Consider the following 15,308-nt stretch of genomic DNA (forward strand, 5'->3'; position numbering starts at 1 on the left):
GTGATAAAGAGATGCAGAAAATATGACTAAACAGTAGAAGGATGAGCTCCAGATATTGTGTGGAAGAGAAGGAACACCTTGTAATAAAAGGTAGCCAAGAGAGGCAGTGCAAGACGTGAAGAAAAAGTGGAGCAAAGCGGCAACCCGATTCCAAGATGGACAAATTCTTCAACTGGCCCACATCTACTAATGCATCACATCCCATTCTGCAACACTCCATTATAGTACTGAAAGCCATATACTGCTCTGCCAATGTGGCATTGCAATTTTGATTTGCTAGTCAAAGGCTATGACCCACACACTGCTCTTTCAATCCTATCAAAAGACACCCAGGTACTTTAGTACTGGGATGCCCACACAGCTCTCCAGCTAAACCGCAATGCTGACCTGCTAGTCAAGTAGTAGGACCCACAAACATCTGCCAATACATCTCCTCCCATTAGGGACCAATACCTGGGCTTTCTCCACAGAGTCACTCCTCTTCCGTCCCTTCTGCATCTTTGCCTGGTGCTCAGTCTCCTGCTCCTTCTGTAACACACACAGGGATGTGGATTCAAACACCACAAAGCTATGGCTAGTGAAAGTGAGGGCGAGTGGCTGGGTGATCTCACAATCAAGCGATGGGTGGTATCATGTACATTAGTCATGATATTGTGGAGATATCCGAAAAGAGCAACTACATCTCACAGATTTATGGGTCAGGGTCAGTCACACCTTAGGGGAGAACTGAGAGTTAGCAATGAGGCGGTGTGTTAACCTCAAAACACTCATCTGTGTTGCCCTTAAACCACGTCTCTATATTGCCCAAAAATCACTTCTCTGTGTTTCTCCTAAACCAATTTCTCTGCGTTGCACCATGTGCTGTAGTGTAAATGTCCACCCTTTACAAGTTACCATATGAGGGACATGGATACCGGACACTATGAATATTTAATCCAACTCTTTCCACAAGTACTTTATGCCAGCACTAGCTGCTTAAAGGATTAGATCAGACAATAGGCTGCTTGCTGCCATGCTTCCCCCCTACGCCTACTAGGGCTAATGGGCATTTATGTTGGGTATTGGAAGGCAAGTAACAGATCTATTGAGACTAAGCAAAAACACACAATGAAATTGAACAAACCAGACGCCTAATATTTTCAAGAGACTTCCCAAAACCTAGAATGTGAAGGCAGCATGGTAGCTACCGTTTTAAAACAGGTGGCGCCAGGTCCTGGCCTTACCCACTGCTGTTTCTCCTTTTCACGGCTCACCACTTCCTGCTGCTGCTTGAGCTTCCTGCAAATCCAAGGAGAAAAATGAATTAAAAAGACTGAACATATTTGTGGCCATGTAGTGCAGGCACCGACACATACAACCCACACAAACCATCTGTGCTGCCAATTATATTTCCTGCCCCTGCAACACCTCCCATCTCTGTCTCTAACAGCAAAAATGCCCTTTCATAACACTGATTCTCCCTCCGCAACCAGCACCTGTCAGTAACCTCTAAATCCCTGCATTTCAACACAACTTTCTCCCCTCCCACATCCTTGTCACAGATAGTGCACCCCTGCTTTCCCTGCTGTTAATGGGGTTCTTTTGCAAAACAGATGCCTAGGGGTGTGGAATTTAATAAATTATCTACTTGTCCATGGGACATGTTGATTCATAAATCTACGTGCCCTGTAACAAAACCTACTTGTACCTTTGGTGACAAACTGCGATGATAAATTATGGCAGCAATCTCATTACGCAAGAGATCTGATAATAGCCTCTCTGATTATGCCAGAGCTCATACCATAGTACGGCTTGAATACTAGCAATTCCCTTACTTTGCCACCTTTCCACAGATCTACATACTGGGGTTGAAGGTAGAGGTAAGCAATAATTCCCCATGGTTGGAATGCCCTTTTGAGTCTATGCATACCTACTAACTTGAATGTTTTATGGGTTTCCATCAGCTCATCGCTAATATTTTCCTATACAGAGAAAGGGTGGAAATTCACTCCTGACAAGGGCAGCATTAAAACTTATTCCAGAGTTGGGAAAAAAGTGGTTGGTGGGAGTGTGAACTTGTTACCGCTCAACAGATTTTCGCATGAGCAAATCTACACATGCACATTTGCTCGTGCTAAAATGCAGTTCACAAATATTTTCTAGGAATACAATTTCCTGACCTACATCTTTAAATTCTTGTGAATTCATGAACGCTGTAAATCTGCACTAATGCAAGGACATATGCCATGGGTGCACTTTTGTGACTTTCTTTAAGAACTGGGCCCCTATTTAAGTCTGGCATTAACCAAGACCTTTTATTTTTATAAAAATTCTATCCCTCTCTATCTACCGGCTGACTTCCCTGTGAGTGACCGCATTCTGCTCTTTCACAAGGAACAGACAGACACGCAAAGTAGTTTTGTTCAGTGCCACGAACTGACTACAGGGGCAAAGTGGGTTTTTTGAGACCAAAAATATTTTTGCTTTTCCCAATGTTTGTTGTAATGATGAGGGCCCAGCAGCTCCCACAACAATAAAGTTTTACAAAAACCATGTCAAAACAAGACACGCAATGACAAAACAAAAAGGCTGACCCGCTAATGTCATACCTATTGGGCTTTGCCAATGCTCATTTATTTTCTTGTTTCATATAATTTTGTTGAAACTAGTTACACTGATTTTTCAATTATGAATAGTTTTTGGAAATACTGGCATGCATCAACACGTTTTACTAAATGATGCTTCAAAGAAATGATACATAAAATTTCACAGTTTAGCAAAACGTTTTTTTTTCTAGTTGCATTTTTTAAAATTAATATTTTATTTTGAAAGCAAAGAAACATCAATCTTGCATTCACGCTTTTGCATGTATTTGCATCTAACCATAGAGCATCCAGGAAGCATTATACATAGCCTCATATTGTTAAACTTTGCGAACATGTGTGCACATTTTTATACTGGAACCAAAGTCAGTAGTAAAGTTTGAACTTGAAACATTTCCTTAGAGCCTTCACCCTAATAATAAAGGCTTTGTATTAACGAACCATAAATAAAAGTTCAAACAGCATTAACATATGGACACAAATATTACCTTAACTGCAGAGGATGCCCTTCCCCGATTCATAACATGGTGCTAAAGGGTTTGCGCTGCTGGGTTGGGCCTAACTGTCCCATGGACAAATAAACAGGAAAAAGTGTTGTCCTTGACCCCAAACAATATGTCCTGGGAGTCAGGCAATAGGAATTCCACATCCCTGGATGCCAGTCAGGACTTGCAACTACTAGGTTCTAAGTCCCCTTTCACATTATCTTACTGCTACTAACCTAGTGCTTCCATATTCTTGTTGAGGACTATGCCTAATATCTGGGCCTTGGGCACTCGCCCCCCCCCCCATATCCCTGCAACCAGCAAGGATTCTCCCTCCTGACCCACACCCCCAACATATCACTGCTGCTAGTAGGTCCTCTATTCCCCACCAGCAGTAAATCCTCTATGCGTCCACCAATCTCTGTGAACCCATCCAGCAACCCTGGATTTAACAACATCTTCCTGCAGCTTCAGAGCTCCATGTCCAACATAGTGCCATTCCACACCGCTCACTGTCGCTCATGCCTCAGTATCTCTGCTACCGCCACTGCTTTTCACAAAACTGGTGTCAACCAATGTATAGCCCGTCACGCCCACATCCTATCACTAGCCAGACTGTGCTGTATATTTGTTACGAGACCCTGTCAATGGATCTTCGGTTACTTCTGTGCCATCACAAACGTATGCTACCATCCTAGGCCAACACAAGAGCCCATGTAATAGTTTTACTGCAAGACCCCTGTACTTACATCACTGACACAGACATGGGCCTTCAGGTGATCATGCCTTCTGGTGCTTCTATGCTATCATCCCTTTCCCACTCTTAATTTATTCCTCTCTATGACCTACCCTACCAACCTTTTTGTTCTTGCCACAGAACAGATCCCCCACTGTATCCCAGTCACCAACCAGACTCCATCATGTATTTCTGGTACTGACCAATTCTTCCTCTTTATAGACACCAGAAGGCCTCACAGTAAACGCTGCTACCCATAGGGCCATTATGCACCTATGCAAACCTACTGCCATCCTGTGCCGAGGAGAATTCCACCTTGTTTTGTGATTTTTTTTACCCATCAATACTAGCTAATGAATAAGAGAAAATAAAATGTAGCATTATTATGCACTAACAGAATAGCCTCTTATGAAGTCCAGATTACATAGAACCAATGCGGATACAGAGACAATTTTATCCAATTGAAAAACTGATAAGACTATTTTAAACAATGGCAACCCACATAAGAAAGGATGTATATCTACATCTTTGATCAAGAATTTAAAGATCTGAAAACATATTTAGAAAGAATAAGATGTCAACTCAAAAAAATGACAAATGTGACCGGAGGAAAACACACAGTTGTGAAGTGCTATAAAGAAGCAATAGCAAGACAAATTAAATAAATGCAAAGCATAGGGCTTATGAAAAGATTGATTAAGCAAAAGGGACAAAAAAGAACACATTTTGAAAAATAAAAGTATGAAATTTGAAAGACTGCTTCCCTTTGATGAAATCCATAGAATTGCACCGCTGCTGGTGAAACATTTTTGTAAAATATGAGGTTTCCCATATTTTGAAGGAGCAGGATCAAAGGAAAATTTGCAGCAAGAAATAAAACTACATAGAAACAAACAGGTGGATAACATAAGAGAACCCCTTCCGCGTAACCTGCTATTCATCTCCATAAATCAGAGCTCACATATACAGTGTTCCATTGTATTTCAGTCATGTTCATGCTTTAGCTAGATTAGGGTTGTAGTAATAATACGATAGTCAGATAGCAAATACATAATATAGAGGAAAAAATGTCAACTATGTGAACAAATATATTTGATGCTATGAATGTTAACCCACCACGACGGACTATTTTATTGTGGCTAATAAGATTATATGAGGCAATCATAAAGGTTTCTTTTGTTATAGGTTTCAAAGTGAGCACACCTACTCCTGGAGAAACTGCACTGGGTTTCATGAAGTGGTGGTGTGAGCTGAAACAATAGCTACTGGCGAAGACTAAGCAATAAAGAACGTTTTGACATTAGCAGTGGAAGTAAATTGTCGCACACAGACTGAGAAAGCAATTTCAATATGTCCATTAAACTATTTATTAGTCTTATGCAAGGCAGTGTGTAGCTCTATCTGGGTATAGTACCACAGATCTTTCTCCAGTGACATTTTGTGGTGTTGCATCACATGACATAATGGTTCACACCCATATAACTACTTCAAGTATTCATTGGCAATATAGAGGAAAGTGAAGTATAAATTAGGAGTGCTGCTTTGGGTGCAAACATTTTATTTGCACTATACACACATCCATTCATACAGCAACCTTAAACAACTGATATAGAACAGCCTGCCCTTGGAGAAAGGACACCTGCTCTTTCCCAACAAAGATCAAAGCAGGAATCGGGTTAGTCAATTTGTTTAAAAACAAAACAGTTGGCCAGGCTCATTTTGCTAAAGATGATAAATGTGGTTATGGCTTCTAATATTTTTGGCAAGACATGGAATTTTGCAGAAAGAATTCTAGAGGCAATGAAAAGCCTACGGAAAATGTACGATTAGAACTTTGCTGAATAGCAAACTTTGGGAAAGTTATTTTTTGTGGGGCTCCTGTCTTCGTCAATCCAGGCCATTTTCCCAGGACCATTGCATTAACGAGCCCTTCAACAGATGAAGGCTGCTCACTTGCACAGAGGCCTTGCTTATCTTAAGAATGTGACTAACACCAGAAGCCAGGGAGGAGCTCACCTGGTGGCTCGCCAATATGGAAGCCTGGAACGGTCGGGCAATTTTCGGTACCGCTCCGAATATCATCATCATCATAGTGTGCGATGCCAGCAGACTAGGCTGGGGACCAAGGTGTGGCGATTTTACTACGGGAGAGGTGTGGTCTCCTCCAGAACAATGTTTACATATAAACTGCGTAGAGCTGCTGGCAGGATCCTTTGCGATCCAATGCTGGACCAAGGACTCTATTCAACCCTGCGTCCTCCTTAAGATGGACAAGGTGTACGCAGTAAGATACATAAACCACCTGGGAGGTACCCGCTCCAAAGCCCTATCAGACCTGGCAGCCAAATTTTGGCAATACTGCTTATATCGCCAAATCTCGGTCACGGAAGAATACTTGCCCGGCAGGACAATCAAGAGGCCGACTTCCAATCACGCCACTTCCGAGATGTGAGCCTACGAAAACTACATGCGGAAGTGTTTGCGGACCTGCAGAGCATGTGGGGACCCTTTTCGGTGGATCTTTTTGCCTCTCGCTTGGATCATCAGCTACCTCGGTTCTTCAGTCCGAGGCCAGATCTGCTGGCGGAGAACACAGATGCGTACCCGCAGAACTGGCATCCGAACGGGGTTACGCTTTTCCCCCGTTCGCAATGACCACCAGGGCCTCGGCCCAGGTCAGAGGCAAGTGGCGGATGTGGTGATGGTCATCCTGATGTGCAAATTGTACATTTGGTTTCCGGTTCTTCTGGAACTTTCTTGGGATTCTCCAATCCTACTCCCCTGATTTCCAACTCTCCTTCTCAACCCGGCTCACTAGTCTCATCCTCTCATTGTACAAGAGTCTCTGGTGCTCATGGCGTGGCAGATTACCGGGGACGATGGGCGGTCCCGGGCCTTTTGGGAGCGGCTCAGGAATTCATGTCCAAGGCCTGGACTGACAGCACAATTATACGCTACAAATCCACCTGGAGGAGGTGGTCCCGTTGGTGTATGCGACGGTGTCTCGATCCCGTGGCAGCAGATGTGACCCACATTCTGAATTTTTGTGCCTCTCTGGCAGAGGAAGGCTTGGCGTACAGGTCCATCAATACATTCAGATCTGCCATCTCGGCTGGTCAGGTTGTGGTGGATGGATCCCCTGTGGGGGAGCATCCGTTTGTCTGTCACCTTTTACGGGGTATACAGTTGTCTCTGCCTGAAGAGCCAAGATATTCAGCACTCTGGGATGTCAACCAGGGACTTCATCTTTTCCTATCATGGAAGCCAAACAAATTCCTCTCCAGAATGGAGCTGTCATTAAAGTTAGCTATGCTCCTTTGCCTGATCTCCTGTTGGTGGGTATCGGATGTCCGGGCTCTGGATATTTCCGATATGATTTTTTCCCCCTCAGGAGTTACTTTCAACATCCATATGCAGACCAAAAGTGGCACAAGGTCTATCTCGTATCTGGCCTTCCCGGATTCCCCTACGTTATGTGTGGTAGCCCCGGGTGAGCGACAACTCCTTATCGCTCTGTGGAAACCCCACAGAGGTGTTTCCTCCCCCACGATTGCCAGGTGGGTGAGCTGGGTGATGCAAGAAGCGGGTATTGATCTAGGCAAGTTTGGAGCCCAATCTACCAGAGGAGCGATAGCTTTTAAGGCGTTTTCGTTGGGAGCTCGTTTGGAGGACATCCTCAATGCCGCAGATTGGTCCTCAGACTCCACATTCAAACTGTTTTACTTCAAACCGGTGCTACAAATGACACGCTTAGTGGTGAGTACGCTTTAAACTAGCATAATCCTCGCCTCTGGTCCTGACATAGGATGAAAAATTTCCTAGCTATCGTAACGGAAACTTTCAATTCTGTTAAGGACTCGGAGGTGAGGATTATCCCACCCAGAGTTCGCATACATCTGGAACTCTCCCACCCTCGTTGTGGAGTAAGTACATATTTTGAGTATTTCTGATCTGTGGTGTTCGCACAAGATGTTCTATAATGAATTTTGCTCATTTTTCCTTTTAGGGCTAATCCTTATTGTTTTATTCGTAGGGATGGACGAAAGCAAACAAGACTCATGAATTGCCAATGGTGGCTGAGCTCGCGCGTCGAAAGAGGAGGAAGGGCCAGTCACAAGGGACTTTCTCTCGGCTGGAGCCTGCTGATTGGTGCATGGACAATCTAAGTGTTGGACTCTATTGTCAATGTTTTTTATGGTATTCCCAAGGTTTCATGGGAATAGTAGTTTATATTTTGTTTACTTCAAATCACTGCTATTCAACAAAGTGGAGAAAGAATAGCATAATCCTCGCCTCCGAGTCCTTAATAGAATTGAAACTTTCTGTTGCGATAGCTAGGAAATTTTTCATTCTGTATCTAAAACAGAACATAGACAGTTCGCTGCAACATTTTGAGTTTGAAACCACACAGTCTAAAACGTGATACTCTGTTAGAGCTACTCCCATCTTCAGTGAACTCTGTAAACTGAAGCAAAAACTGGGGATATCAAGATCCCCTCTATATAATAAAGATTAATTTTAAATGTGAACAATTTTTTTTTTTTTTTCTTTTTTAAAGTCTTTTTTTTAAACATAAACAGGCTGCAGTTCAACACCCATATACAGATGGCATTTAAGGAGAGACAGCCGAGACAAGTTCACAGTTCTGAAAATGTATCCTGTTGGTGATCCCCACCATGAGACACCCACACTCCCCTCACCGCAACCACAGCATCATGTCTCTCACATTAACACATATCAGTTCACAGGGCTCGCATCAAAGCTCTCTATATTTGGCCCATGCACTCCAGATCTTTTCCCCTTTACGAGGGCAGCCCTGCCTCTAGTAGATGACCTGCTCCGCCCCGCAACACCAGTCCAGGTCTCTTTTCCAGGCTGTAAGGGTAGGGGCTGTCTCTGCTCCCCATGCTCGGGCAATATTTCTCTTGGCCACCCCACCCGCAAGGGCCAGCCAGGTCTTGGCCCACTGCGGCCACGTCGTTTCTCCAGTCACCCCCAGGATGAGCCACCTTGGGCCGAGTGGGACACTCACCCACCACCTGTGCCATCACACGTGTTATACCAGTCCAGTACGGGATGCGTAGGATTGTATATGCTACTTACCAGTATGCATCTGTTCTTGGCATGTAGGGCTGCTGACATTCATATCTGTGCATAGATCGCCGCCTAGTGTTGGGTCCGGATGTTTGCACGTTGTTGTCCTGGAAGAGTCTTCGAAGTATCCTGAGATAGGTGACTCCTCCCCTGGACTACAGTGCGCATGGGCATCCTCTCCATCCTCCGATTGTTTTTCGCCATTGTGGCAGTGATGGAGTAGATACAGAAAGTGATGACCATGCTATATAGTAATTCTGAGAGCTGCAGCTGCTACAGGCGCCGGGGAGGAGGGTGGGCGATATGAATGTCAGCAGCCCTACATGCCAAGAACAGATGCATACTGGTAAGTAGCATATAGAGTTCGAGGCATGTGGGCTGCTGAATTCATATCTGTGCATAGAATACATAGCAGTACCTCCCATTAGCGGCGGCCACCAGTGCCAGCTGCAGCGGTCTGAAAAAGAGTTTTGAGAACAGCCTGTCCTACAGCTGCCTGCTGTTTTGAGTGTACATCTACACAGTAGTGTTTGGTAAATGTATGTATGGTGGACCATGTGGCTGCTCTACATATTTCCTGTAAAGGAATGTTTCCCAGGAAAGCCATGGATGCCCCTAACTTACGTGTTGAGTGGGCTCGTGGGGGAATCGTTAATGTGCGTTTAGCCTTTTGATAGCAAATTTGAATACATTTAACGATCCATCTGGCTATACCTGCTTTGGAAATGGCGTTGCCCTTGTGCCGTGGAGAAAAGGCAACGAAAAGTTGTTTTGTCTTCCTAAAGACCTTAGTTCTGTCTATATAGTATAGGAGGGCTCTCTTTACATCTAGTGTATGGAGCATTCTTTCTGCTACATTCTGTGGATTTTGAAAGAAAACAGGCAGTTCAATAGTTTGATTCATGTGGAACTGCGATATTACTTTAGGCATAAATTTGGGGTTGGTACGTAGTACGACCCGGTTTGCGTGAACCTGTATGAATGGCTCTTGAATGGTTAGTGCCTGGAGTTCACTAACTCTTCTTAACGAAGTGATTGCCACTAGGAAAGCTACTTTCCAGGTGAGGAATTGAATCTCACATGAGTGGAGAGGTTCGAAGGGTGGACCCATCAGTCGGGTGAGGACCAAGTTGAGGTTCCACACCGGTGCTGGTGGGTGTCTTGGGGGAATTACTCGTTTAAGTCCCTCCAAGAAAGCTTTGATGGCAGGCACTCTGAATAAAGAGAGGTGCTGCCTGTTCTGGAGATAGGCTGCTATTGCGGTCAAATGGATACGTATTGAGGTGTATGCCAGATTGCATCGGTATAGGTGTAAGAGGTAACAGATTATATTTTGAATGGATGCGTCTAGCGGGTTAATGTCATTGTTGTTGCAATAAATGACAAACCTCTTCCATTTAGCTGCATAGCAAGCTCTGGTAGTGGGTCTCCTGGCCTCCTTAATGATGTCCATACAGTCAGGTGGCAGGTTTAGGTAGCCAAACTCTAGGACTTCAGGAGCCAGATTGCCAGGTTCAGCTGTTGGGGATATGGGTGCTGAATTTCTCCATGGTTCTGCGTCAAAAGCGCGGGTTTGATCCGCAGCCTTTGATGTGGCACCACGGAAAGGTTGTGTACCATGGCTGGCGTGCCCATGTTGGAGCAACCAGGATGAGTGTCATTGAGTGCTGTCGCAGTTTGCGTGCCACCAGCGGTATCAATGGCGCTGGGGGAAAAGCGTACACAAATCTGCCGGACCAGTTCATCCATATCGCATTGCCCTGCGACTGTGGATGTGGGAACCTGGCGGCAAAGCTTTGGCATTTTGCGTTTTCGCTTGTCGCGAATAGGTCTATCTCTGGATGACCCCACTGCTGGAAGTATGGTTGGAGTACTGATGGGTGTAACTCCCACTCGTGCATCTGGTGGCTGTGTCTGCTGAGCAGATCCGCCATCTGGTTGTCCTTGCCTGGGAGGTGTTCCGCCATGAGGAATATGTTCCTCTGAATGGCCCACTTCCACATGCTCTGAGCCAGATGAGACAACTGTGGAGAGTGTGTTCCTCCCTGTTTCTGTATGTAGTACATGGCAGTCATGTTGTCCGTCCGGATCAACACGACCTTGTTGCACAGATGTACTTTGAATGCCTTCATGGCTAGGAAGATTGCCAACAGTTCCAGAAGGTTGATGTGCATCTTCTTTTGTTGTGTTGTCCATAGTCCCTGCACTGTGTAATTGAGGACATGAGCTCCCCATCCCTGGAGAGACGCGTCCGCTGTCAGTATTATTTGTGGAACAGGCTCTTGGAACGGTCGGCCCTTGCAAAGGTTTTGTGGATTCCACCAATGCAGAGAGTTGTATGCCCGACCGCTCACCAACACTAGGTCTTTTAATTGCCCGTGAGCCTGATTCCATTGACGTGCTAAGCACTCCTGAAGCGGGCGCATATGTAGTCTCGCGTGTGGGACTATGAAAATGCAGGAGGTCATCATGCCTATCAACTGCATGAACACTCGCGCGGGAAGTGAGTGTTGGGGTTTGAACTTGGAAATCAGCGTTTGCATGCTGCTGATCCTCACTAAATTTGGCTGAGCTGTGGCTGTCAGAGTGTCTATGGTCGCACCTAGGTACTGTTGTACGTGTGCGGGTTGGAGATGTGATTTTGGGTAATTTAGTGAGAATCCCAGACTGTGAAGAAGCTGAATGGTGCGGGACATATGGCTGGCACATTGCTGGGCTGACTTTGCCTGAACAAGCCAGTCGTCCAGGTAAGGGGAGACGTGAACGTGTTGCCTCCGTAGATGTGCAGCCACGGTAGCTAGGCACTTTGTGAAAACTCTGGGTGCTGTTGTCACTCCGAAGGGGAGGACTTTGAATTGATAGTGCTGGCCCTGAATGGTGAACCTGAGATATTTTCTGTGTGACGGGTGTATGGGTATGTGGAAATACGCATCTTTGAGGTCTAGCGTGGCTAGGAAATCTCCCTGTCTGAGGAGCGGGAGAACCTGCTGCAGGGTGAGCATGTGAAAATGCTCTGAGAGAATGTAGTGGTTGAGGGGTCTCAGGTCTAGGATAGGTCTGAGCGACCCGTCCTTTTTTGGTATTAAGAAGTACAGAGAGTACACCCCTGTTCCCTGCTGGTGTACGGGCACGACCTCTATTGCGCCTTTTTGCAGCATACTTAGCGATTCCTGCTGTAATAGCGCTAAGTGCTCTGAGGACATAGGACGGTGCCTTGGCGGTATGGTGGGTGGAGTGGAGGTTAATTCGAGACAGTAACCGTGTTGGATAACATCTTTGACCCACCTGTCTGTGGTGATGGAATTCCACGTGGACAGGAACCGCTGGAGTCACCCCCCGACAGGTGCTATGTGGTCGGGGGGAAGGGAGGGGGCGTCACTGCTTGTTCTTGGGGGAGGACCTGGTATTGCCGTAACCACGTCCTCTGCCCTTGGTGCTGGAGCCACGATATCCACCTCGGGTGTTTTTATCGTAGGAACTCTGTGTGCCCCCTTTATTGTAGGTTTGCTGTGCCCCCTGTCCTCTACCTGCACCTCTATTTCCGGGGCGACGAAAGGAGCCACTACGAAATGTCTGCGTCTGCAGAGCCCCCATTGATTTCGCAGTGTCCGTGTCTTTTTTTATCTTTTCTAAGGTGGTGTCAACCTCCGGTCCAAATAAGTAGTCGGGGTTGACCGGCTGATTGAGTATGTTGTTTTGGACCTCAGGTTTGAATCCGGAGATTCGTAACCAGGCGTGTCGGCGTAGCATGACGCTGGTGTTTATTGCCCTTGCAGCAGTGTCTGCAGCATCCAGTGCACACTTGATGGATGCGTTTGTGAGCAGTTGTCCCTCCCTGATGAGGAGCTCCGCTGCCTCCTTGTACTCGTCTGGCAGGTGTTGGAGTAGGGTCTCTAATGTGTCATAGTGTGAGCGGTCGTAGCGAGTTAGGAGGGCCTGTGTATTGGCGATGCGCCATATGTTTGCTGCCTGGGCTGCAATCCGTTTGCCGGAGGTCTCTAGAACCTTGGACTCTTTGTCCGGGGGAGGAGCATCACCAGTTGTCTGCGAGTGTGCCCGTTTGCGAGCATTGGCAACTACAATGGAGTCCAGAGGCAACTGGCTCCTAATGTACGTGGGGTCCCCAGGTGCGGGTTTCTATTTCTTCTCGATCCTGGGGTTTATTACCCGTGCTCTGGTGGTTTCTTTGAAAATGTCCTTTGCTGGCTTAAGAACACCCTTTAACATGGGCAGAGTTTTTACAGTCCTTTCGGAGGATGCGAAAGTGTCCACCAAGAAATCATCCTCGATAGTGTCTGAGTGGAGTTGCACTCCATGATTGGCTGCGGCCCGTTCAATGAGGGCGTTGAATGCAGCAGTGTCCTCTGTGGGGGACGTTTTTGCGCCATAAAGTTGCGTGTCCTGTGTATCTAGAGCGGCACCTGGCTCTGCGGGGTCATCCCAGACCTGATCAGGGTCTTGCTGGCCCTCAGGGTCCATGTCTTCGGGGTAGGTGGCGTCGTCACCCATGTAGTCCTCCACTGCATCGGTGTCGGAATGCGTTGGAGAGAATGATGGATTTGTGTAAGAGGTGTGGATGCGTTCATAAAGAACTGGTTCCGATTCCGCCGGCATTTTTTGTTTTAGCGGGATCCTATAAGAGTCCAAAGCGTGCCCTGAAGTGATCTTCCGCTTTCGGAGCATAAGCCTGCCGGTGTCGGCGTCGATGAAGTGTGACGGCGATGTCCCAGTAGTCGAGTGTTCGGTAGATGGGGACCTTGTCTGGGTAACGCGGGTTCTTATCTCGAACATTTTCGGCGCCGTGGGGGGCGGCAAACCAAAGGTGATATTGGTCGGTGCCGAAGGTGCCTTCTGTGCCCGTTTCGGTTCGGAGCCCGAGGAGGTCTGGAGGGCTGCCTTTTCCCTGATGCGTTGCAAGGACGCTGCCACTTGTTGCACCTGGAACGCCGACAGTTCTTTGGCGCCGAGAGGTTCTGTAGAGGCAGGTGTGGACTTCTTCGGAGACACCAGGTCATCGAGCCGAGGAGGGGTAGTAGCCGTCGACGGCGATGAATGTACCTTAGTCGCTGCCTTCGAGGTGGATTGCGATGCAGTGGCCATTTTCACCTTGATGGATGGTGCCGATTGCTTCGGTGCCGGGGGCCTCGGCGCTTTGACGGTACCGATGGATTTTCTTTTTGGGTCGGCGCCGACATCTGCTGCAGCGAGTTCGGCACCGAAGTCCCTTTTGGTGCGGTCGGAGCCGACGGGTTTGGCTGGCGTCGAAGGTGTGGTGGTCCTCGAGCCGACCAGTGTCAGTTTTACTTTCGGTTTCTGTTGAACCGGTGCGATGATTGGTTTCGGTTTCGTGGTAGGGAAACCAGTCTTTTTAGGTAACAATGGCTCTCGCTGAATGTCCGTGGCCGGGCCAGAGGGCGGGGCCGAGGAACTGCGGGATTGGTCTTGGGTAAGGCCCGAAGGCGATCCCTCGACCGGAGCCGTCGACTGACTCACTGGGATATCCTCCATTTGGACGGGTAGGCCCTGCTCCTCACCGGAGCTACCTTCTTCGGCCCCTAAGGCCTCATCGTAGTCTCCTACCTCATCGTCGGCTTCTTCCCTGTGAAAAAGCTCTTCATCGACATCTTCCGATCGGGAACCGTGTTCGGAAGTGGGGCTGGAGGGTGTATTTTCCATGCTTGACATCTTCGTCCTCGGTGCTGAAGATGTTGGTCGGGGCCGGTGCCGCTTGCTGCGCTTCCAGTCGCGCGGCTCGTCGATTCCGTAGAGTCTTCTTGGATCGGAATCGGGCACAGGCCATGCATTTCGATTCGTCATGATCCGGTGAGAGGCATTTGTTACACACTGGGTGGACGTCGATATGGGGGTATTTGGCGTGGCAAACAGGACACCGCTTGAATGGGGTCGTCGATTCCATCGTCGAAGTTCGGTCGATGGTCGGATTAAAGGGATCCGAAAAGTTGTTAAAAATTCGAAACTAGCCTGTAAACTGTCGATACCGATCGGGAACAGTACCGTCGAAAACTAAAGGCCTTTTGGCCTGAAACTAGATTTTCCTAACTTGAGTCAAGATAAGCACATCCGAACCCAATGGCGGAAAAAAACAATCTGAGGATGGAGAGGATGCCCATGCGCACTGTAGTCCAGGGGAGAAGTCACCTATCTCAGGATACTTCGAAGACTCTTCCAGGACAACAACGTGCAAACATCCGGACCCAACACTAGGCGGCGATCTATGCACAGATATGAATTCAGCAGCCCACATGCCTCGAACCTATGGAATTTTTCAAATTTTAAATGGTCAGAGACATATGGCAAATGGTAGTGACATGCTTTACTACACAAGAAACAAGGTGAAATACTGCAAAAGGCACAAATCTGCCTGGTGGATGAAAAAAATAAAGAATGTTA

At 47.1% G+C, this 15,308-nt stretch overlaps 1 protein-coding gene across 7 annotated transcripts in view; it reads right to left on the reverse strand.

Annotated features, from left to right (window-relative positions):
- The window catches only part of DBNL (drebrin like), a 124,918-nt gene that overhangs the window by 70,595 nt on the left and 39,015 nt on the right, over positions 1-15,308 (reverse strand). For 4 of the 7 annotated variants that reach the window (XM_085636138.1, XM_085636141.1, XM_085636137.1 and 1 more), the window contains exons 8-9: positions 1,224-1,278; positions 454-528 (exon numbers count right to left, since the gene is read on the reverse strand). In XM_085636138.1, coding sequence (XP_085492264.1) covers positions 454-528; positions 1,224-1,278 — 130 coding nt within the window. The remainder of the gene's footprint in view (positions 1-453; positions 529-1,223; positions 1,279-15,308) is intronic. The other 3 variants (XM_085636136.1, XM_085636140.1, XM_085636139.1) reach the window with 1 other exon arrangement.

This window comes from Triturus cristatus, chromosome 11 (assembly GCF_964204655.1).
Source record: "Triturus cristatus chromosome 11, aTriCri1.1, whole genome shotgun sequence".
Taxonomy (NCBI): domain Eukaryota; kingdom Metazoa; phylum Chordata; class Amphibia; order Caudata; family Salamandridae; genus Triturus; species Triturus cristatus.